Below are 24,923 nucleotides of genomic sequence, written 5' to 3'. Positions count from 1 at the left end.
CAAACGGATTCAAGATTGTGCATTTTTAAAAGCATGACTTTTGGGTAGAAGGGACATTGTTACCTTCAATAACACAGATACATAGTAGGCCCCAAGATCACCAGCCTCACGGCCTCCCCAGAGCTGTACCCACTGAGGATGGGGTGGAGAGCCAGTCCTCACTGTCTACAATGGGGAGAACCATTAACAAGGTTCAGAGAAACGAGTCCCTTCCTCCTGGGGTGGGGACGCCGGCAGCCACGCTCCAGCATCCTAATGCACATCTCTCCCTACACAGCACCTTCTGGCTGTGTTCCTGAAGGCTTGGTTGGTTGTTCAATTTTTGTAAAATAAATATTTTCCTCATTGTCTTACACATTGAGAACTGCTTTCATTTCTGACTCATCTCAAGTTGGCAACCTTCCCTTCCTCATACTTTAGCTTCTTACACTCTTTCTACCCTTCCTCCCCACAAGAAAAGGAAAACAGAGCAAGACAGTGAGACAAACAGAATGCATTAAGACAAAGACTCCAGAGTCAGGCCATGGGAGTGGGGGCACAGGCAAAGACAGAGGAAGATAAAGGAGAGGAAGGAATGAGGAGGGGCCGGTGGCTCAGGGAGAGGTGCAGGAAGGGGCCAGGGGCTCAGGACACAATGTCAGGCAGGGGATCCAAACTTCGACAGCCCTAGGACTGGCCTCGTATTTTTGGCCCTATTGGTGCCTTTCTATCTATGTCAAAATGCGACCTCAGCACTCCTCAGCAGCTTTTTAATTTAATTTTCTCAGGCTCCACTCTGACCAGATTAACAAAATTTGTCAAACATCTACTATGTGTCAGACACCTTCCACTTCCTAAAAAACACATCAGATTCTCTGCCCTACAGACTCAGTGACCCCAGCATCATTCTAGACTGAAGAAAACGAGGGCAAGAAGTCTTGTGGTTTTCCTTCCACTCTGTGAAAACATTTGGTAAAGCAGAGGTGACTTTGGTAACAGCAAATATCCACGCATCGAGTCAGGGCAACGTGAACAAGGTTCCGCAGTAGAGACTCTCACTAATCTCACAACATCAGGGAATGGTACAGAAAAGTGACCTGTCTGGCTGGGCACAGTGGTTTGCACCTGTAATTCCAGCACTTCAAGAGGCCAAGGCGGGAGGGTCACTTGAGGTCAGGAGTTTGAGACCCGCCTGGGCAACACAGCAAGACAACATCTCTATAAAAATTTTTAAAGATTAGCTGGGCATGGTAGTGTGCCTGTACTCCCAGCTGCTGGGGAGGCTGAGGCAGGACGACTGCTTGAGCTCAGGAGTTTGAGGTTACAGTGAGCTACGACTGCACCACTGCACTCTAACCTGTGCAACAGAGCAAGACTCCTGTCTCTTTTTAAAAAGGGTGGGGAAGAGAGAGATGAGGGGGGAAATGAAGCAAGGAAGGAAGGAGGAGGAGAGAGAGAGAGAGAGAGAGAGAGAGAGAGGAAGACAGAGTGAATGAGGGAGGGAGGAGAGAGGGACAGGGACAGAGAGGGAGAGGGAGGGAGACAGGGGAGAGTGAGAGAGTGAGAGAAGAGAGAGAGAGCAGTCAAGTTTGCTCTTTTATTTACCAAAACTGGAGTGGGAGAGAGAAAAAAGCTTATGTGGAAATGTTTGTAAACTGATCATATATTCCCTGCATGCTCACTTAGTGTATACTGAACATGGCACAGTCTTTGCTCAGTGATTCCAGATCATTAGGAAGATCCATTATTGTGGCGCTGGCTATATAGCATAGCAAGCCTCCCGCAGAATGGAGATTTGCCAGCCCTGTGCATTTACCCATCTGCCATTTTCAATGCTTCCCTCTGGGAAACTTGGTGGGCTGGGTTGTGTGGAAGCTAGGACTGACATATTTTTAAAGGACGTTGCATGCATTCATATACTTAAAGACTAGGAGGTAAACACAAAAATGTAAACAGTTGTGTGGTTGTTAGGGAATAAAGAGGTTTTTATCTATATTTGCGGGAGAGAGTTACTATTCTTTAATGTCATTTCGGTTTGGGGGGTGGGAAGGAATACAACTAGAACAAACAGCCTAAGAGTTAGATCCTCTGGGGCTCTCACAGGAGTACTGCACAAGCTATTTGGTGCAGGGATTTTAAGACAAACACTTTTTGGCCCAAGGGCCATTAGTGTTGATGTTGTGATTCTCAGCAATGCCCTAGACAGCGAAGGCTACTCGGCAAGGCCTCCGGAGGGAAATGTAGCTCTGCAAAGAGCCTGCAGATCACAGACAGACTCTGCACAGAGTAAGGTGCTGCTCCTCAATGGGGGAGGAAGAGGAGAAGTCAGTTCTAAATGCTAACAAAGAAACAGTGCAGAGTCCAAATGCCGGCCTGTACCTCGAGGGACGTCATGGCCACGTGTCAGCAAGGGAAACCAGCCCCATGAAAACAACAGGAGGTGTACGGTCCCTGGTGGCCAAAAGGGCGCAGTCCCACCTAATGGGCGTGCCCAGCACACACCTCTAGCCATGCAGCCTCGCACAGATGCAGGCTCAGTGTGGCTAGATTGCCAAGACCTTCCAGAAACCTGGAAATCTGGATTTGTATTATAATATAGGATCTCCCAAACGTTGGCTCAGGATTTGTATTTTTTTGTTTCAGTGCTCCACAGGCCAAATAAACTCATGTGTGGATTCAGTCTGGTCCACAGGGACCAACTGTCTGCAAACTTTGGTCTGACCTCTGATCCAGAAGGGCTTACAGTTGAGCAAAGGTACTTCAACGTATATTCAGCCTCTTTCAGAAGTTTCTCCATTAGTAAAAGAAGGAGATTTACTTTGTACAATGTTTTCAAAGAAGGGCAAAGAAAGAAAAAAACAAAATTTCCAATCCTTTGGAAGTAAAGTAAATCAATATTTAAAATCTGCAGGTATACAGTACCAAAACAGCCCCTCCCCTCATTACTTGCTGGTCACCTGGAGAAAAAAAATGTTAATTTTTGACAGTGGAGGGATGAGACTGCCCCCATATTAACCCAGGGATCAATTTCAATCACTGATTATGGCAGAACCAGTCATTGTGTCCCTCCAGTCGCATGCAGCCTCACCCATTCCTGCCTCAAATTTGATCAAGCCTTTATTCCAACTTCTAATATACAGTACGTACAAGAAACACGGGGAAAAGAACACATTCATTCATTGATGATGCCACCAGGACACGATGGAATGTGGTAAGTGAAACACAACCTTCCTACAAGTCATTGAAGGGGAGGGACTATTGATAGTGATAGGAAGCAGCCAAATGCCTCGGCAGATAGGGGCGGGTCCCTGATGAAACCCCACCTTTGAGCCAAAAACAGCCTGAAGGCTGAAAGACTGGACTGCTGGTCCCAGATGAAACCCACAACCCAGAATGAGAACTTCTGTTCCTGTTTTCCCACCCTTTCCTGATTGATTCTTTCTGAACAATACCTTTTAATGAATCAAATGTTGCCTTTTCCAATACTACGTGCAGCCTGCCCCTCCCCTATTCTGATCCCATAAAAAGCCCTGGGCCCAGCCACATGGGAAGGAGAGAAGCACCTGACTGCAGCCCCTCTCCACCAAGAGCTATTCCGTTGCTCAGTAAAATTCCCTCTGCCCTCCTACCCCTCAATGTCCAGCATATCCTCATTCTCCTTGGGTGCCATGCAAGAACTCGGGAACCACTGAACACGGGTACAAGCTATAACACAGGTGAGCTGGGGCACCCCAGCATGGTAGAGTGAGACCCAGGTGGAGTGTTGCTGGCTGGGGGTCCCCAGTTTGCAAAGAGACCAAGAGTAAAAAGCTTTTATCACTATTCTAGGTTAAGAGAGTCTTAACAGACCTACCAATTAAATGCAATACAGAATTCTCAATTGAATTCTGGTTTAAACAGTCCAGCTGTAAAAGGCATTTTAGGGTCAGCTGGGGAAATTCAGATAATGGATCAGGTAATAGAGTCCATTAGGCAATTAGTCTTAATTTTGTGAGAACAGTACTACAGTTATATAGAAATATGTTCTTGTTTTTTAGAGGTTTGGGCTGAAGTATTTAGGAACTAAACGTCATGATGTCTGTAATTCACTTTTGTATACTTCAGGGAAAAAAGAGATGGAGCAAATAGAGCAAAATGCTAACAACTTAAACCTAGGGAAAGGGGACTGAGGTAAGCTGTGTCAAAGAGCTATCCTTACACAGAGTTAGGACCCCATCACTCTCAATCACTAGGCGGCAGAAGGACTTTCTGCCATGTCCCTCCAATACCCTTGAGCCCACGTGAGTTTTAAATTTCAAGTCACCAGCTCCCAAAAGAAAAACTGATAGCAACCCAATCAGGTTTGATGCCAATGGCTCATCACACACAATAAAGGAGCAACTGTGAATGAATGTCTTGCAACCTTCTTTATGAAAGCATGAGATTCTACAGTTGGTTTGTCTCAGCCAACATTGCTAAGTTTCAAGAAAGCAGCTTTATAGTCTCAAATGCATCCTAGGTAACCTCAAATGAAGCCACTGATCACAATTAAAGAGAAAAAGGGAGGGGAGTTAGGTTTAAAAAGTTGCATTAAAATGACCCTATTTAATGACTGCTTTAAGCCTATGACAAAAGGTTAAATGTCTTGAGCTTACTGAAAAAGAATAGTTTGAAATTTGAAAAGCTATCCTAAGTTTAAAAGAAAAACTTTAAGATCTTACTTAGCAAAATATACCTATTCTAAATCTAATAATAGTTGATGATACTCCAATTCAAAAGGCTTACTCAGCTGCCATCAAATACAATGGCCAGCTCTTTAAATCTGCTAACACAAAAAGGTACCCCTCAAAAAAAGAAATCTCAGGGTTTTGGAGGAACCCTAATAGTCATCCAGTCCCATTCAATTCTCAAACTTTTATCCTCAAGAAGAGATCTATCACTGAGCATAGCATCAGAAGTCACATAAATCTGAACTTAATGGGTCCCACCATTCCCTATATCCTTGTTTGATCTCGGGCTGATGGTAACCTCTCAATTTTCTTACCTATCAAATGGAAATCCCCTCTTCACAAAATTTAGGCAGAATCTAATGACATTACATTGGGTTCCATACACATTGCCAGCCAACCTGTGAGCACTCAAGTAACAGCCTCTAACTAACTTCTATTAAGAGGTTAGGCCCTGGCTCAATACCTAGCTCTACAACTTACTAAACCTTTCTTGCCTCAGTTTCTTTATCTGCAAAAAGAACAACAGTGCCTGCTGCATAGGACTTTGCTGGGAGGACCCAATGAGCTCCCATGTAAACAGTTCAAACCACATCTGGCACATAGCAAGTGCTCAAGAAACATGAGCTGCTGAAACTCATTACCTTCCTTCCTTACACCCATGTTAAGAAAGCACGACTCACCTACCCTAACTGCACACTTCACCATGGCCAAATACCAAGGACTTGTCCCTGCCCCACCACAGAGTGTCTAAAAGACATCCAGAAGAGTCAGTGGTCTGCTGAGCCTGAGGTTCCTGCTGCTGTTTTGGCCTCTGTTTCCTGGACCTGCCTTGGTTCCTGACCCTATCAGCGGCTGCTTGGTGCCTGCCTCGCCACCTGTACCTCTCCTCTACAGAAGGATGGCCAAGGCACTCCATGGTGCCTGTGTCCTCCCTAACTCATCACTTGTGTCCTTGGCTCTGTCCTGACCCCTAAGGTGAGGGTCAGGTGCAAAGCCACGACCTTCTGTGCCCAATCCCAGCTGGGCTTCATGTACCCCCAAAGTAGAAATTTCTGGGACCCACCACAAGAAGAGAGTGTGCTCCTTCTGTAGGGTATAAAGTAGTCATTCTGCACAAACATCAGTATCAAATGGAGACCATTCCTTGACTGCCATCCCACTGACTCCCCCAGATTGTTTTCTCTGAGCGCAGTCTTGAGCTTGCTTCCCTTAACCTCCTCTCTCTATGCTCACTTTTCATCCAACCCCTAGGCAGGCCTCCTGTGCTGGTCCACAAAGAGCCTTTGTGAGAATGAGAAATAAGCACCTCTCCCAGATGCTTGGGAGAGATGCTTGAAGAGCCAATGGGACCTCCATGACAATGAGAAAAAAGTACCCCTTCCTCCAGGCTGGCCATCAGGTGCCACAGCACACCATATTGTGTTCCACTCAATGAATTCAAGGCAGTTTACCAGGCAACGGTCATGTGCCAAGATTTCTGGACCTGCAAACAGCAATAAGACAGGGCTGGAGCCTCTGAGCTGCCCAAGTCCGCTAAGACAAGGGGCCGTAGGAGGAGGGAACTTGTAGACCCGCTACAGCCCCAGGAGCAGCAGTGTTCTATCTCCTTGGGCTGGGGTGATGAGGCGGGCAGCAGTGTTCTGTCCTCTTGGGCTGGGGTGATGAGGCGGGCAGCAGTGTTCTGTCCTCTTGGGCTGGGGTGATGAGGGGGGCAGCAGTGTTCTGTCCTCTTGGGCTGGGCTGATGAGGGGGGCAGCAGTGTTCTGTCCTCTTGGGCTGGGCTGATGAGGGGGGCAGCAGTGTTCTGTCCTCTTGGGCTGGGCTGATGAGGGGAGCAGGGGCCTCAGCAGGAGTGTTGCCACCCAAACTGGGCCCTGACAGATGAGAGGGCAGCTGCCAGAAAGGATGTGAGCAGATGCCAGGCAGAGGGGAAAACACAGGCAAAGGCAAAAGGCAGCTACTTCATGGCATATTTAGTGACTGTGAGTTTCCAGTGAAGGGGTGGGAAAGGGAGGGAAGGAGAGAGGGAGGAAGAATGGGCTCACTTCATGCAATCTTTTGGTAAATACTTCCTGAGGACCTGTTAGGTGCTATGTGCTATAATAGGTCCTGGAAAATAAAAATAAATAAATAAAATAGAATCCTAGTCATCAGAGGAGAAAAAAATCTAATTTCAGGAGAAAGAAACAATTCGAAGTATAAAACAACAAGTCAACCTCACTGATAGAGCTATGCACAGCACTTCCCAGAGGTCATGGGTACCCCAGAGACAGGGACAGGCCTGCTGGGGGACAGAGCAGCAGCCTGTGTGACGGGAGGAGATGAGGACTCAGCTGGTGAACATAGGATGGGCCACTGGAGGAGTCACCAGATTGGGGTGAGGTTAGGGCAGGGTATGTCCTTGGGAAAGGGGACAGCAGAAACGGGACACAGGCACACAAGGGTGAGCTGTGGCCGCCCCACGTGGGCGTTTTGAGCAGGGTTTTACTTCTCTTTTGATGTCTTAGCGGCATTTTACGTGAGGCCTGCTTTTTTAAAAGGTGCTTTTTATTTTTTTTTCTTTTGCTTAGCATTATTTTTTAAGCTGTTTTGGGGGAAAAAAAATCACATTCCATTTTTTTTTTCCCCATGATATGGATAATAAAGGCTGGATGTCTCTGACCTAGGGTGACTGTAGTCTCAATTTACAGCTTATGTCCGGACGTCCCATTCAATGTCGCATTCATTCCAGACAAAAGCGTCCCAGTTTAGATGACAGATTATATGACTGCCCTTTTTTGTCCTCAAGGTATGGCCCAAAGGGAAGCATCTTTCTCTGCCATTGCTGTTTCCCACGTGGGCCAGCTGCTCAGATGTTCAAGTGGAGTCGCAGCTCGGTTATCCAATCTGCTCCGAACAAAGGCTCCTTTAATAAAGTGAGACTTGGCTGGAAGGAGCTGAAAATGATCTCGGATCCTAAGTACTGGACTGGGGCAGAGACAGCCGAAAAGGACGAGAGCATCTCAGGCACAGGCCCCTCAAGGGGGAAGGGGCCACCTCCAGCTAGGAGGGAGGCCCCACACCTAGGGCCCCAGAAACCCGCGGCCTCTGAGCTGGAGCTGTAGGCAGCTTCCATCACCACCTCGGAAGGGCAAGGAGAGACAACATGCTCCACTCCTCCCGCCATCACCCACCCCTGACCATCCTGCAACCCCAAGCATCACATTCTGCCCCCCAACCACCGACCCCTTCCCAACCTCAGGCCAAGTGGCCCAGGGAACCTCCCTTGGAAACAAAGGATTTGGAGTCCCAGAGATGCAAATCCCTGATTTTAAACACATCATTGTCTACAGGATTTCTACCACTTGAAAGGCTCTGAAATGCCTCTCATGAAAACGCCCTTCCTCTTCCACCCATTATCCTGTCTACAGCAAGGGCTCCAATGCCTACCCAGCCTTCTTGCTGCCGAGGGAGAATGAGGTGTCTGATCAGGCACAGAGGTGGGGGGATACTCAGGGAAGAGACTTGGAGAAAAGGCCTGCCGGTGGCCCAGGGCTCTGAAGGAGATGGTGGCTGCCAGAGAGGACACTACCAAACCTCTGCCCGGTGACTGCTACCTTAAAACACGACAGAGCTGCTGCCAATGGAAGTCACTTTGGGGTTCTTCCCCACATGCCAGTTACACAGAAACTGTTACCCTTCTTGTACACTAATATACGGTGGCATGAGTGGTTTTAAGGGATTTGCTCAAGATAGCGTGGAGGGAGAATGCAGGTCATCTGGCAAAATTTTAAGGCAATAAGCAGTGCCACTCCAGAGTGAGATGCCAAGATGGCATTAACCCACACTGCCACCTCACACTTGCATCTCAGACACTGGCAAATGCGTCCCTGAAGAACTACAGTACTTCAGAGGAGGGAGGAAAGCAGGGATGTGTGCACCTACTTATCAGTCTAGGAAAATGAAGACCAGAACCAGGGTTCAGAGTTTCTGATGCGTTTTCTGGCACTTGGTCCACTTTGCCACAATACGATTTATCTTTCTAATTAATATAATGAATACTCCTTTCCACCATGTCCCTTAGAAATGACCCTGCCTGTTACTATCTAAACAGTAAAAATTCAAGGTACAAATTTGCTCTTCTAAGATTTGGAGCCTAATTCCACTACAAATTCAACCTTAAATCTACTTAACTGGCTTAGAAATACAATGTGAATAAATTTTTTTTTTTAATGGAAGGGTTTGGATAAAACAAAATAAAAACCCAATCAAGCTTAAAAAGAAATCACTAAAATTTTCTAAATCCAGCTTCCTCCTTCAGCACTACAGATTTCATTGGAAAGAGTGAGAATACATATTTTTAACATAAGAGCACAATCCACTACCGGTCGGCATGCAAATGTTTACATTTTTAAAAGATAATTTTTGTTTTTTTTCCCTTGATGCTCTATATGTTAAGTAGTAGGAGAAAGATATTAAAAAGATGTCTGTCCCCAGTAAATTTCTAATCTAGTAATAGAGGCAAGTAAAAGAAATACTAGGAAACCACCAGGTAATGCATCTGCAAAAGCTAAAATGACACTGCACCTACTGTGGCAGCTAAGAGGGATTAGGTGAGGAAAGACACACGCTTTGATATAGGAATATCAAATTTTCTTTCTTGGAATTTTCTTGACAGGCTTCATGGAAAGGCAGGGCATAAGGTAGGCTTTGGTAGAAAGCAAATTTGTGAGTTTCAGGAAACAGTATTTCAGCTGGGTACCAAGAGCCCAGACTCATGGAAATGGCTGAAAGTGCTGCTCTGAAAGGGAAGAGAAGGGAAGCAGGGATGCTTCTGCCCATGCCTAGAGACCCGGCTTATCCTTGCATGAGTGCAGGCACATGGTGAACCACTCAGTGTGACTTCACGGTCAAGCAAGAGAGTGCCTTCAGGTGGGATTTGCTTCACTCTGACATTACCAGCAGCACAGGCTGATGTCAGTGTCCCTGTGCATAAGGTTCCCTGTGACACCACTCAGAGTCCTAAGCCTCTGTTAGTCACCTGAGGCACTTCTAAGTACAATAGTTTTTTAAAAGATTTCATTGACATTTTCAACAATTTTTTTCTAATATCTTTTGGTGCCATTTTAGTAACTTAACAATTGCTTCAATAGACAACTCAATCATGCATGATCTATCACAGGTGAGAAAATAGAGGCGTGCTTACTAATGGCAGCAAAAGGCTTCTGTGGGGGTATGCGGGATGGAACAGCTAGCTAGCTAGAGAGGGGCTTCTTTATAGAGGGACTCCAGTGTCAGGCAGGGGCACTGAAATCTAGGGGTCACCAAGGGCCACAGCACAGGGGACTGACAGGGAGAATCCAGTGGCTGGAACTCTCCTCACCAGTCACCTGCCTTCATTGTTAAACCCCACAGTTTTTTCAGGCCACCATGCCACAAAGGAAAACGTACTGGGTAGAGGCAGGAGGAGTGTTCCTGTCACTCCTCAAACATCACTGGCCCACGTGACCTGTGCGGGTAGTTTAACCTTTCTGGATTTAAGCTTTGTCAACCATAAAACGGAAAAGTTGGACTAGAACATCACTCATGTCCATTCTAGGTTTCAAGTTCAAAAGATTTTTGGTCTCCAAAATCTGGTTAAATTCTAGTGTCAGGTGGCTCCACCCTCACCCTGCTCCCAGTCCAATAACTTCATGCAACACATTGCTGACAGCCAATAGGAACAAAAGGGCTGATTTAAAGATACAGGAATATCAAGTGCAATACTGAAAATAAAAAAGCTGAAACACACAGAAACATCTGGCTGCTTTCCTGCTGGTACTTCTAGAAATGCCACAGAAATCACCACATTTGCCCCAAATCATCAAATCTCTTAATTCAGATTATACATGTCAAGAATATCCAGTTCTCCTAGAAACAAAATGACACTTTTATGTTTCCCTAAGTTAGAAATATCTTTAAAGTATTAAAATAAGCAGAGCCATAGTCCCAAACTGTATTTTTCTACTGAGAATACAACACCAGAAGCTAATCTCATGAAATTAGCCCATGTGAAGAACAAGCCTGTTAACTACTGTTGTGATGCTAAGTCCAGAATCCCTGTGCAAAATGTGGTCCTGGAACCAGCTGGACCAGCATCACTTACTAAATCAGAATCCCTGCAGGTGGGGCCCAGCCAGCTTTGTCTTAAGAAGTCCTCCAGGTGATTCTGATGTGTGCCTGAATTTGAAAACTGCTTGTCATTTTTCAGAAGTCCACAGAAATAAAAACAAAGCCAACATACCTGGCTCCAAAGATGTCCTTTTTGGCGAGATCAATTCCAGAAACAACTTTTACTCTGAGAATACGGGACTCTCCCTGTGAGAAGGAGAACAAAAAAAGAGGTTAAAAACCTGATCCTCAATCAATCACTCTCTCATCCAATATTAAAGTAATTGATTTCTACTCAGTCCAGTATTGGGATACAGAACAAATCAATTCAAGCATAAGCAATTCTTCCTTACACTGAAGTTCAAAAAGCAATATTCCAGCTCTAAAAGTCTGTGACTCTAGAAACTTACAACATCCAAGTTAATTAAGCACAAGTTTAATTCAAAGTAAGTCATTAAGATCAATTACTCCTGCCATTTAAAGTTAGATTTTCCAGCTGTACCAAGAACACAATCACACACAAAAAACCATCTAGATAAATGTCCAAGTGCCACAAGTTTGCATAAATACAACAAATAATTCTTCCTTTGAAGTTGACATATTTGTATGTGACCTGCAATAGAAAAGAATTTAATGTGGTAAAACATTTCAAAATTATAGTGCTTTTAAAATGTTGGCATCAACAAGCAAAAACAGTTCCTTAGTTCCGGTAAAAAGAAATAAAAACCATTCTAAATGGAAACCACCCCAAAGTGTCTTGGAAATCAATCAACTGTTCATTTGTTCATTTATTCATCATTTCTTCATTCATTCCAATATTTCCTAAGAAGCTCTTATGCCCGGGGCCTTGAAATACAGACATGAATATGCTCCAGGCTCTATTGAAGGCAACAAGCAGCCCAGCAGTACAGGACCCTATGACAGCTTAGAGAACTAGTTAAGGGCTATGACATTTAGGACAGGTGAGACGGCTTAGGAGAAGGTGGTAGGCAGAAGTCCAGGATAACTCAGGTTTCCAGTTTGGGTCATGAACTGTCAACATAAATTGAAATAGAGCACTGTGTCCAATGTGTCTATGAAGCAATTGGATGGAAAACATGTATCACTAAACGAGGAGAAACATCTGGTCTGAGTTAGAGACTCAGCAGTTATCAATGTAGAGCTGGCAGTTATAACCAAGGTCTGCAGAAACCTAGCCTAAGAGTAAGAATAAAAAAATGGCTCAGGGGCCAGGCATGGTGGCTCATGCCTGTAATCCCAGCACTTCGGGAGGCTGAGGCAGGTGGATCATGAGGACAGGAGTTTGAGACCAGCCTGGCCAACATGGTGAAACCCTGTCTCTACTAAAAATACAAAATTTAGCCAGACATGGTGGCATGCACCTGTAATCCCAGCTACTCAGGAGGCTGAGGCAGGAGAATTGCTGAACCTGGGAGGTGGAGCTTTCAGTGAGCCGAGATCACACCACTGCACTCCAGCCTGGGTGCCAGTACAGGCTAATGTCAGTGTCCCTGTGCATAAGGTTCCTTGTGACACCACTCAGAGTCCTAAGTCTCCATTAGTCACTTGAGGCACTTCTAAGTACAACAGTTTTCTAAAAGATTTCACAGACATTTGCAACAATTTTTTTCTAATTTCTTTTGGTGCCATTTTAGTAACTTATCAATTGCTTTAATAGACAAAACTCAATCATGCATGATCAATCACAGGTGAGAAAATAGAGGCATGCTTACTAATGGCAGCAAAAGGCTTCCGTGGGAGTGTGCAGGATGGAACAGCTAGCTAGCTAGAAAGGGGCTTCTTTATAGAGGGACTTCAGTGTCAGGCAGGGGCACTGAAATCTAGGGGTCACCAAGGGCGACAGCACAGAGGACTGAGGGAGAATGCAGCGGCTGGAACTCTCCTCACCAGTCACCTGCCTTCATTGTTTTTGAGACTCTGTCTCAAAAAAAAAAAAAAAAAAAAAAAAAAGGCTCAGGATGGAGTCCCCAAGAACACGATGGCTGACAGCGCAAGAAAGAAGTAATATGAAATTCATCTACCCAACATGTTTAGTCAAGACCTAGGTGAGGGCAAGAAAACCTCGGTGATTACAGAATGTCGAAGAGAACAATGGCAGGGTAAAAATAGAACATGGAGGGTACAGGATGTGGATCTTTGTCAATTAGCTGCATAGATCAAACTACATCCATGCAATGGACACATATCCTTGAGATACTTCACACTCCAGGAGTCTTCCATCTACCCAACTGTCCATCCAACCACATATGCCCAAGACTGCCCATGTGGCAAGCACAGTGTCCTCATAATACGGTAAAGAACATGAATGTGGTAAAGAAGATGTTCTCAACTCGTTTGTGCCAATGTTCTTTCAAACATGGCCTGCTTTCAAGGTTGGCAGGACTGAATGTGCTTGCCAGTCTTCATGAAAGGATTAAGGGATGTAAAGTAACATCAGGCAAGTCAGGGATAACTAAGACAATACCCTACTATAGCAAAGGGCATCCCAAAGCGCTTACAGAAGCATCAGGGGTTAGCTGCTCTTCCCTGTTCCCTGAAGCGCTGCAGGGACTGCTCTGCCCATCTCTGGAACACTCACAGGCTGGGAGTCAGGGTTCTTTCTTTAGCACAGGATGTTATGTAGGCCAAGGCTCTTTTCTGGTTCTCACAACAAGTTGTACCCTGCTCCTAATCATCTGATGCCTCTATGGCCTGCTCAGCTCAAATGATGTTACTGCTAGAGTATTTTTTACACATGCTTCAAAACCTGAAGTACCTATAGTACCAGCTACTCGGGGAGGGGCTGAAGCAGGAGGATCACTTGAGTCCAGGAGCTCAAGGCTGCAGTGTGCTATGATCACACCTGTGGAAAGCTACTGCACTCTAGCCTGGGCAACATAGCAACACCCCATTTCTTTCTTTCTTTCTTTTTTTTTTTTTTGAGACAGAGTCTCACTCTGTCACCCAGGCTGGAGTACAGTGGTGGGATCTCAGCTCACTGCAACCTCCGCCTCCCAGGTTCAAGTGATTCTTCTGCTTCAGTCTCCCGAGTAGCTGAGATTACAGGTGTGTGCCACCACGCCCAGCTAATTTTTGTATTTTTAGCAGAGATGGGGTTTCACCATGTTGCCCAGGCTGGTCTTGAACTCCTGACCTCAGGTGATACACCAGCCTCAGCCTCCCAAAGTGCTGGGATTACAGGCGTGAGCCACTGCGCCCAGCTGCAACACCCCATTTCTAAAAAATTTTAATGCATAGAGAACCTGTAATGACATTTCTTTATTCCACAAGTATTTACTGAGTACCCATCATGTGCCAGACACGTTATCTGGAGATAGAGATGTAAACAAGACAGAGTTCCTGCCTCAAGCAACCCACCATCTACTAGGCAGAAGACAGACTATAAATACATAATGCAAGATAATTTCTGATGGTGGCAAGTGCTCCAAAGACAATATGACAGTTAAACAAAAGCAACTGAGTAGAGGGAGAGGGAAAAAGCAACTGGGGAGAGGAACATTTATGGCTGAGAGATCAGGAAAGTCTTCTTTGGCGAAAAGACACTAGAGCTGGAGCCTGAAGGAAGGAGGCCGAGTGGTGCGGCGGGGCTGGGAGTTGCAGGAAGGGCTGACAGCAAGCCCCGTGTGATGGGGGGAAGCTGGTGAAGGATGGCAGAGTCCATGCAGGGCACCGTGGGACCTGATGGGGTCAAGGACCCCAGAGGCCAGCCTCAGGAGAGGGTGGACATTATCCCGACCATTGGGGGAGAAGCACTGTAAAGTTTTAAGCAGGCGAGTGACAAAATGTAGCTTCAGTCTTTGAAAGAACCACTGTGGCTGCTGTGAGGGAACAGGGCAGAAGGAGGGAGAACAATTGGACAGAGATTCTGGCAAGAACTTTTAATAAAATAGAGATGGAGAGGTGAGCAGATCCAGCATATAAAAATGTGTCTGAAATAAGCTTTTTTTAAAAAAAGTTTCAAAATGGTTTATAAAATTGAGTTACAAACATGCTAGCTGTTCCACAGAAAAGTGTCCCTTTTCTACCTGGACATGCAACTTGAATACATTTCCCAGTCTTCCTTGCAGTTAGGTGCAGTCATGTGACTAAGTTCTGGCCAATGGAATGTGGCCAAAAGGTATGAGTCCTCTTCCAAACTGGCCCCATAAGCCCCTCCCACTCAGCAGCCTTCATTCTCATCCATGTCTCTCCGTGAAATGGGGAAGATCCTGGAGATAAAGAGGGGAAAACCATATGAAGGGAGTAGAGCCAAGCACCCCCCACCTCCTGACCCTCCCCAGAAATGAACTGGAGATGAGACTTTTTCTGTTTATTCCCATCCAAAACCAAAAGCTATTATAGCAGTCTACCCTCCAGTATAATGTAATCTCATTTTTAAAAAAATTTCAATGATATAGCTGCATAGAAAAAGACCTGGAAAGGTTGATGTTAGTAGTAATTACCTCTGGAAAATGAATCATTTCTTTGGACTTACTTGCATTTTTTTCCTTTTGAAGCATTAAATATTTTGGTTTAGAAACCAGACTTTTGTTAAAAAAAAAAAAAAAAAGGAAGTATTAAGGAAAGCAAAAGAAAAATTTTAACTTCATTGTTAACGACACCATCCAGGCTTGATTTTGTCATAAGAAAAACAAACCTGCCGGGCACGGTGGCTCATGCCTGTAATCCCAGCACTTTGGGAGGCCAAGATGGGTGGATCACTTGAGGTCAGGAGTTCAAGACCAGCCTGACCAACATGGTGAAAACCCTGTCTCTACTAAAAATATAAAACTAGCTGGATGTGGTGATGCATGCCAGTAGTCCCAGCTACTCAGGAGGCTGACGCAGGAGAATGGAGGCAAGAGAATCGCTTGAACCCAGGAGGCAGAGGTTGCAGTGAGCCGAGATCACACCACTGCACTCCAGCCTCGGTGACAGAGTGAGACCCTGTCTCAAAGAAAAAAAAAAAAGAAAGAAAGATAAACAACCCTATGAGTTATTTTTTAGGTGACTCACAAAGGTACAGAGCTGCAAATATGGAAGACATGAAGGGGTTCTCTTATGTAACATGTAGGCAACAGCTGGGAGGTCACCTTTACTGAGCAATTGCTGTTTACAAGCACCTGTTGCAGGAAATTTTACTCCTCTCTGAAGCATTACTCTATAAAAATAGTTTACACATGCATTTTAGAGACACAGCAAAAATGTCTTATCTTTGTTTCCTCAAAATGACAAGCTTAAACACAGATAAACAGCCATCGTCATTCTTTTAGGAAGCACATGACAAGGTGTGTAACCGAATTATCAGATGCGGTGGCCCCAGGCTGAGCCACTGTACTTTCTGAAGCATTTTATTACTTTCATAAAATCTACGTGTGATATTTTGAACCCTGTTTATGACTCCAGTAGAATTAAATATTTAGCTAAGGTGGCTTTGCTTAGACAATGAAAATATTATTCATAGATTGGCTGTACAATGCAGAGAAGAAACAGCAGAGTAGAAACTAGGTTGAAGAGAAGTTTCAGCATCTCTTCCTGTTATTAATCTATTGTTCTGCATTGTTATTGTGTAACGGGGTGATTCTATAAGCTTTACGTATGTTTTTCTTTTACACTGAATTTTCTAATTCTTCATCAAGACATAAAACAAGATAAGGTGCCCGAGTCATAAGTGACAGCAGCACACTAATAAATAGTGTCCAAACTGAGAAACAGGTGGTAATCTGAAGGTTCAGTTGCGAGAGCGTCATCTGGAAATCCAGCAGCCCTACTCATATAAACTGTGCATAAGCAGTTACTAGATTCCCATGGCCACCCACAAAGTCTATATAATACATAATCCATCAACAGTGTTCTTGTGGTAAAATAAATTTCAAGTTCCAACTCAAAACTCAAGATACTGGAATTTACCATTTCTCCTATGAGTTTGTTTTAAGGAGGTAACCTGTTATTTTCTATCCTCATTTTCCACAATGGCAGCTACTCTCCTAAAAAGTACTCTTCTAAAAAGATGATATCTGAGCTGGGAAATAGTGTTCTTCCTGCACAGGGAGCCACTGTGACCCCAGGATCACGTACGCCAGCTGTCCAAGCGGACAATAAGTTCTAAGTCAGAGACTTCCACTGTTTTGTCACTCTTACCTAAATTAATTCATGTATTTACCTTCCATATTCTAAAGTACTTTTCTAGTTCTAGCTATTACCCATCACATTTGCAGGCTTAGGGTAAACACTCTCTGGATTAAAACAGATGACTAACGTTTTTTGGACCACGTAAATATGTAAGTTATATATATATTACTTAACTTTAGTTGCTTTAAAAAATAACTAAGCCAGCATATGGACCATGCCCATTGTGTGCCTGCTACACAGCAGCCACAGTCACTCTTTCCATTCCTACCTGCTCTTGCCCCAGTCCTGAGACAGGATCCTACTTCATGCATTTTTAAGACTACTCTTTTTAGAGCGTTTTAGGGTCACAGCAAAATTGAGCAGAAGGCACGGAGATTTCCTACGTACCCCCTACCGCGACACACTCACAGCCTCCCCCATGATCAACATCCTGCTCCAGAGTAGTATCCCTGTTACAACTCACACATCGAAATCACCTGAAGCCCATCATTTACCTTAGGGCTCACTCTTGATGTTGTACACTCCGTGAGTTTGGATAAATGTATAATGACATGACATGTATCCACCATTATAGTATCATACAGAGTATTTCCACTGTCTAAAAATCCTTGGTGCTCTGCCTACTCATCCCTCCCCTGCCTGCATTTTTTTAAAAATCTCACACACTGTCTTATCCCATCCCCGCCCCACACACCTTCCTGTCACTTCCAACTCTTGCCAGGTTGCGTCCTCTTCACTTTCTCCCTCCCCACACCAACGCCTGCCCGCTACACCTTTCCCTCTCTTAATGTTGGGCCCCACAACCTTATATTGCTGCCACCCCCTCCTAAAATCCCTCTGAGTTCTCCACATTGACCATCTAATTATACACTCAAAAAAATGCAGAATGATGCTACGTTCAATGCATTGTGCTAGCAAAAAGGAGGGCCACAAAACTGAACCAGACACATTCTCTCTCTCTCAGGAGCTTACAGTCAATGGCAGAGGCAAGGTGTGTGCACAGTTGCCTCTTACACAGCGGTGGAACAGAGGCATAAGACGTGAGTAGTGAGAACAAAGACCCAGGGTGGAAATGAAAGCAGCCCACCAGGACGGCACGTCCAGTTCAAACCCAGATGACACCGACAGAGGCAAACAGCCCTAACTCAACGGACTACTCACCGTCATCTCTGATCACCACTGGCAGCCCAACACATAACACGTGGTCAAGTTTCAATTCTACAATGCTGTCAACAAGCAGACACCCTAAGGATATGAGTTTCTGAAAAGATTGTGGGATTCTGTGCAACCTAAATCTCTCAACTTCTACTGGGTAATGGCTATTATGCCAAGTAGAAAAAGGGTTAACAAATGGGGAAAAGTAAAGGGATAGACTTCTAGAGCAGAACCCTAATTTAAATGCTCAAGGTGACTCTACCTTCAAGAAATGATGCTGTGTGGTTATGAAACAGGTCCACAAATTCTCGATATTTCTTTCTTCATGAGGTGGGTAATTTCCCATGGGTATCTGATTTAGTGACGCCTTTCTAATAGAATATGGAAGAGGTGACAGTGTGTGACTTTGGAGATTAGGTCATAAAGACATTAGGCTTCCACCTCTCTTTTGGATCATTCACTCTGGGGAAAGCCAGCTGTTGCTATGATGTGCAGACACTCAGTCAGCCCCAAGGAGCAATCTCGGTGATAAGGAACTGAGGCCTCTTGCCTCCAGCCATGTGAGTGACTCATTTTTGAAATGGGTCCTTCTGTTCCAGTCAAGCCTTCAGATGACAGCAGCCTTGGCTGACATCCTGACTCACGCTCATAAGAGACCCTTGCCTGCTACATGCCAGTCACTGTGCAAAGGCACATGTCAGAACCACCCAGTTAAGCCACTTTTGATTTACTGACCCACAGAAACTGTGAGATAATAAATATTTGTTGCTTTATAAGCTGCTAACTCTAAAACTAATTTGTTATGTAGCAATAGATAACTAACATACATTGTGAAAAACCCAATGCAATAATTAGAGTCTCATTTATCTCTTTGCTAAGTCGAGATTTTCCTATGTATTAGGGTGATTCTTCAAAATACGAAAAAAACAGCAGTGAGAAATAAAGACTATTGCCTGTGTTTTCTATCATGTCAAAGCAGTGGCATTTTTCAGGCAAAATTAACAGAGCTTGGTGACTTGTTCAATATAAGTGCAGCAGCAGTATTACTTTTAAGAAATATGGAACCTGATACCATAATAAATACAGTCAAAATGTGAAATCAAGGCTACTTCAGAAAACTTAAGATACATGATCATTTATAAGTATGAAATTTTAAAAAAATCCAAAAAGAATGACAATCAAGAGATGCTGAGATACTTACATGTGCCACTGAAATAACTCTAAATTCACAACTGTTCTCTACTCCACAGCCTCAATGCATGTTATTGCTAATGGCAGGATGGTCCAACACCAGTTGGCTTAAGCTCATTTGTTCATTCTTTCAGAACCTATTGAGTACCTATTATGTGCCATGCTCTGTATAGCTGGTGGTGGTGTGAGGCAATGTCTCTGCATCCAAATTCGCTTGCTACCATATTAGTCCAATCTTCTTAAAATGTCCCTCTCCACTGCTCTGGTGAGACCTCCCTAGGAACAAATGAATCTAATTAAAACTGCCTGGCCTGCCACTGAAGGCTCACCACAAGCAGCTTCACTGCTGCTGTAAGAACAGCCTGTGCTCTGCACAGGGACCCTATTCTTTTCTTCCAATTGGTGCCTGCCCATCCAACATCTATTCCCCATTGCTCTGAGTCCACACAGTGACTCAACCCAAAGTGCCTGCCCTGTGCTGAAAACATACAAGGAATAATGACTCAATCACACAGAGCTCAAGCCTCCAAGATTTACTTTCTATTATGTATAAGGCGAGTAACCACAACAATACGTTCAATAATGTGATGAGTAATATTCTTCAGGAACTTGGAGAAGGAAGAAATTAACATACACACAAGGGGTGGGGAGAGGGAGAAAGGTGGGGAAGTTGGAGAAAGCCACGGATGAGTGAACATTTGGGCCAGGCCTTCAAGAATGGAAAAGAGGAGGGAGGAGAAGAGAAAGTTGATGTCCTGGGAGGAGCTGGTGTGCCAGGGAAGCAGGGGCAGGTGCAAGAACTGAGTGTGGCCTGCACCTGGCTCCATCCTCTGCAGGATGCAGGGCAAACACAGTAACCAGATGAGTGGTGGCTCAGGGGTGCCATCACCCTGGATGACAGCACAGAGGGCACGTGAAAGGGAGAGGACAGGGATGCTAATTACGTGATCTTCTCCACCATCTGGCAGATAAGCACAGAGGACAAGGGACTGGCTCCAATGCTCCTGCTGGGGGAAGAATGTGGCTGGGTGACAGACTGGTTTTACAGGGCCAGAGAGAAGGAATGCGCTCAAGTTTGCAGTTTTGTTGTTAGTGGGGGCTGCTGCTATTAGCTGGTAGAAAATAAAGAGGAGTGGTGGGTCTTAGGCTAAGGGAAATAAAGGAATAGGGGTTTCTTGGATTTGAGGTTGTCTTCCCAGTGGGCCCACAGGGCAGTTAGAAGTCAGAAACCAGAGCTCAGTATCGAGAGATCAGACATAGACACCCAGTGTAGGAGGCCTGGCTATGTGACTGCCTTCAGACCAACCATGTATTCTGGCACTTAAGTAATGAGGCAATACAGTCTTTTTTTTCTCTCTCTCTCTCACAGGTTAAGTCTTATTTCCTCAACTAGACCCTGAGGCTGCACTGTCCAATAAAGTATCCACTAGCCATGTGAGGCTGTTTAAACGTAATTAAAATCAATTAAAATTAAAATTCCATTCCTTGGTCACACTAGCTACATTCTGAGTATTCAATCACCACCCCATTCCCAGCGGGCACTGTATTAGACAGTGCAGACAGAGAACAATTCCATAATCCAGAAAGTTCTACAGCAAAACCCCACTCTAAGGGCACTAACACAATAAAGAGTGCAGCAGGATTTGAATAACCCCTTGTGAAAGGAAAGAAAGAAGGCAGGAAAAGAGGAAGGGGAGGGACCCCTATACTTCACCCAATTACAACTGAGAACACATGAGAACACTATGGAATTGAGAACAATTGAGAACACTATGGAATTCAGCGACAGTGTCACTCCAGTGAAGTAGTTACAGTGACACAGGAAATGACTGTCTGGAAATGATACAGGCTTCATTATAACCACATGCTCTAGCATCAATATTTCACCTGTAATATTAAAGACTGGCATGCAAATTAAGTGCCTATCAATTAATAGGCACTTAATATGAAGCCTAATAAAGCAAATACTGAATAGTGCAGAAATATATTCTTGCAAAGACATTTTAAAAATCATTGTGCAAATAAACTGTAGGGAAGGTGGCTTGATAGAGTGTGACAAAGATCTGGGAGTCTCTGATGAGTCCAGCACAGGCTGGCATCCTAACAAGGTTGCAAAGCTTGCACAGCATTACCAGGTAGAGTACTCAGGAAGCAAGGAGACAGAAAATCCCAACAAGGGCTCCCAGTCCCTGTAAGAGAACTGGAAGATATTCAGCGAGGAAGAGCTGGTAGGAAAAAGAAACTAAAATTCAGTTAAAGGAGAACAGCTGAAGGAACGGTAGTGGCCGACCACCTAGAAAACTCCCTCTGGGGGCCCTGTGGAGATCCATCAGGCCCCAAGGATGCCCTATGGGAGAAGCCAACTGTGATTCATAGGGAAGAAGGAGGCCTTCTAACAAGGACATCTGTCGAGTGAGGGACTGGCAGAGAGCCGTGACCACACCCTCCTGCTATAGGAGACCAATGCCAAGGGCACTGCGTTCAGGCCCCAAGTGGTTTCTGTCCATTCCAGTGCCGATTCCACATGGCCTGCACTGAACCACATGCGTGTGAAGGGGTGTTTTGATCCATGCCTTAAAAGTGCTGGCATGACATTTCTTTCTTTCAATGACATCGGATGCCTCTGTCTCTGACTCGTGAATAGAGCAGGGCCACGGCACTTGAGGTGTTTTTCCCACGTTCTTGGCAGATACCACTATTCCGCCATCATTTCACCCATAAAAGCCATCAATGAAGAAGAGGCGGGTAAGCAGGTGGGTTTATGGGGTGTGGCGGGTTCAGGGTCACTTGTGGGTGGAGGCTGGGATCAGTTTCATAGTCACGGACATGCTCACCCCCAGGAGACTCACATCTACCATGACTCAAGTGTGCATCTCAGCCAAAATGCAAATTCTTCCACGTGTCGACAGATTTTTAGAGTGACTCTCAATCAAAAATGTTTGATCTTCACATGCCAAGAATCTGCAGTAATTCAATGATTATGGGGAGGGGAGGAGGCTGTCATTGAGCAGGGCCCATGAAATAAATAAGCTGGGAAGAGTTCGAGCTTGAAGGACACAGTCACTCTCTTCCACTAATTAAAAACTCTCCTTTTACCAGAATAGCTGGTAAAATGCCCATAAAAAGGTCTTCAAAGAATCCACTTATCAATGGTTCTTTTGTTCTGAATCTCTAAATCATAAGACAGGAAACATTTTTAAATTCCACCAAGATCACAAAGACAAGCATTATCGGGTGTGTATAGTTCTAAAAATGATCATATAAACAATGGCACTCTGTTGAAAGCCAAGAATTATAGCTCAGGATCTAAAATTCTAGATTTTTTCATGGCAGTCATAACCCTGACCTCTCTCAATAAAGTCAAGTCTGGGTTTCTGGATGGGAAGTGTAGTTTGGACTAGATGAGGTCTAGATTTCACAAGGTAGGAGCTGCCAAAGGCCCCCAAGAAGGCATTCTCTGGGGTGAGTTCTGTTGCTTCATATCTGGATCTCACTAGGTAAGCTCAGAATAGCTTCTAGCATCTTAAAGACACACAAGAACAAAGTTCTCCTCCCCTCCTACTTTTTTTGTTTGAGACAGAGTCTCACTCTGTTGCCCAGGCTGGAGTGCAGTGGCATGATCTCAAGTCACTGCAACCTCCGCCTCCCAGGTTCATGCAATTCTCCTGCCTCAGCCTCCCAAGTAGCTGAGATTACAGGCCTGTGCCACCACACCCAGGTAATTTTTGTATTTTTAGTAGAGATGGGGTTTCACCATGTCAGCCAGGCTGGTCTCAAACTCCTGGCCTCAAATGATCCGCCTGCCTCAGCCTCCTAAAGTGCTGGGATTATAGGTGTGAGCCACCACACCTGGCCTGGACAAAACTCTTAAGAAACCCAAGACAAGCGACGAGTTGTAAATTTTAAAATGAGAAAATGGCCTGTTTTACGGATTTGGGGGCTCAGGACCAATGACTAGCATTTTCACTCTGTAGGCAAATTATAACCAATCAGCAGGCTGCATGGGGAGCATGCACTCAGAACCAGGGCTGAGCTTGATTATTCAAACACATGCTGTGCCCATCTCCACAAACAGGGAGACTTCCTGCTGCTGGCTCCCGGGTGCTGGAGTTCCCGGACCCTGGACAGGCCTTCGAAGGGCACTGCCAAACAGAATCCTCTCTGGGCTTCCATTTCCTATGCTCTAGGCTGCCATTCCCCTTCCATTCCCAGGCTCTGTCCTGACAGTGCCACAGAACTGACAAGGTTTCTCCTCTGCAGACAGCGAACAAATCCCAACCCTGCCTCCTGTGGATCACCTCCACTGGAACTCTGGATGTTCCCAAATGTTTCAGCCATGCATTTACAGATAAGTTCTTGCTTCATTCCTACCAATACCTTATTTGCTACTACTAGCCCAATCCTCATAAGATAACTATTTCTCATTCCTGGGTAGATATGATGTTCTTGCTAAATAAGTATCCACGCTTGAGCTACAGTGTGACGCCCCCTGCACTAACACTGGCCACTAGAAGAAAGTGACTAGGAGAACCAAGGCCCTAAAATATTGAGGAATCAGGATGGCCCAATATCCAAGCTCTACAACTGATTCTGCCATCTGTCACATTCTGCAATGACTGAGAGAAACTGCTGGTCATCTCAGAGGAATTACAAAGATCAGAGATGGGAAAAAGTCCCAACTCTGAAAGAAAGGATTCTGCAAATTATACAGACGGAGCGTATGACAGTTCTTTCCTCCACCAGAACTACTAATTTGCTAATTTTGCTCAGATCTCCTACTTGTCCTTTAGGGATCAGCCTAAGTATCACATTATCTGAAGTCTTTCCAGGGCTCCTGGACCAGTTAAGTCTTCCTCCAACAAGCTCCACAGTACCCTATGGCTCTCTTCTTGCCCTTTACTGTCATTGCCTTTAAAATTAGCTGTCACACCCAGAGATGGCGCTCTCAGAGGGCAGAGCCAGGGCAGGTCACAGGGAGTGACAAGGATAAAGGGGTATGTGCAACTGTTCCTGGCCAGAGAGCCACACAGCAATCCCTCATCCTGCTCAACGCGGACTTCCTAGACTCCGGCAAAGAGCTGGGCACTCAAATAATTTTAAGGGAAGTGAATATATGACATCAATCCAAACCAAAGTTGTAGAGAGAATTACTAAATAGTTTGTGAGCATTTAGAAAAGGAGAATAATCTACAGCTAAGTTTCACTAAGAATAAGACATGCAGACAAACTTATTTCCTTTTTTGATAAGGTTAGTAGCTTCAGATATGCTGCCTGCACAGGGTACGTAAACTTCAGCCAACCAGCCAGCAACACCAATAGTATGCTCCTGTTTATTCTAAACAAGATGATCATGTGAAGATGAATTAATGGTAAGGCTGGGTGGGTTACCGCGCCCAACTGCTAACTCTTATCCAAAGTGTAATCATCGGGCCGGACACAGTGGTTCATGCCAGTAATCCCAGCACTTTCGGAGGCTGAGCTGGGCGGATCACCTAAAGTCAGGAGTTAGAGACCAGCCTGGCCAAAATGGCGAAACCCCATCTCTACTAAAAATACAAAACGAATGAGTCGGGGGTGGTGGCATGTGCCTGTAAACCCAGCTACTTGGGAGGCTGAGGCAGGAGAATC

General features: G+C 45.0%; 1 protein-coding gene across 8 annotated transcripts in view; it reads right to left on the bottom strand.

The window, feature by feature from the left end:
* The window catches only part of NEDD4L (NEDD4 like E3 ubiquitin protein ligase), a 363,402-nt gene that overhangs the window by 224,279 nt on the left and 114,200 nt on the right, over positions 1 to 24,923 (bottom strand). For 6 of the 8 annotated variants that reach the window (XM_054537491.2, XM_024235708.3, XM_054537492.2 and 3 more), the window contains 1 exon segment: positions 10,951 to 11,024. In XM_054537491.2, coding sequence (XP_054393466.1) covers positions 10,951 to 11,024 — 74 coding nt within the window. 8 annotated transcript variants of the gene reach the window in all.

This window comes from Pongo abelii, chromosome 17, assembly GCF_028885655.2.
Source record: "Pongo abelii isolate AG06213 chromosome 17, NHGRI_mPonAbe1-v2.0_pri, whole genome shotgun sequence".
Classification (NCBI taxonomy): domain Eukaryota; kingdom Metazoa; phylum Chordata; class Mammalia; order Primates; family Hominidae; genus Pongo; species Pongo abelii.
Note: the sequence above shows the minus strand (reverse complement) of the source record. Positions and strands in the feature narration are given on the sequence as shown.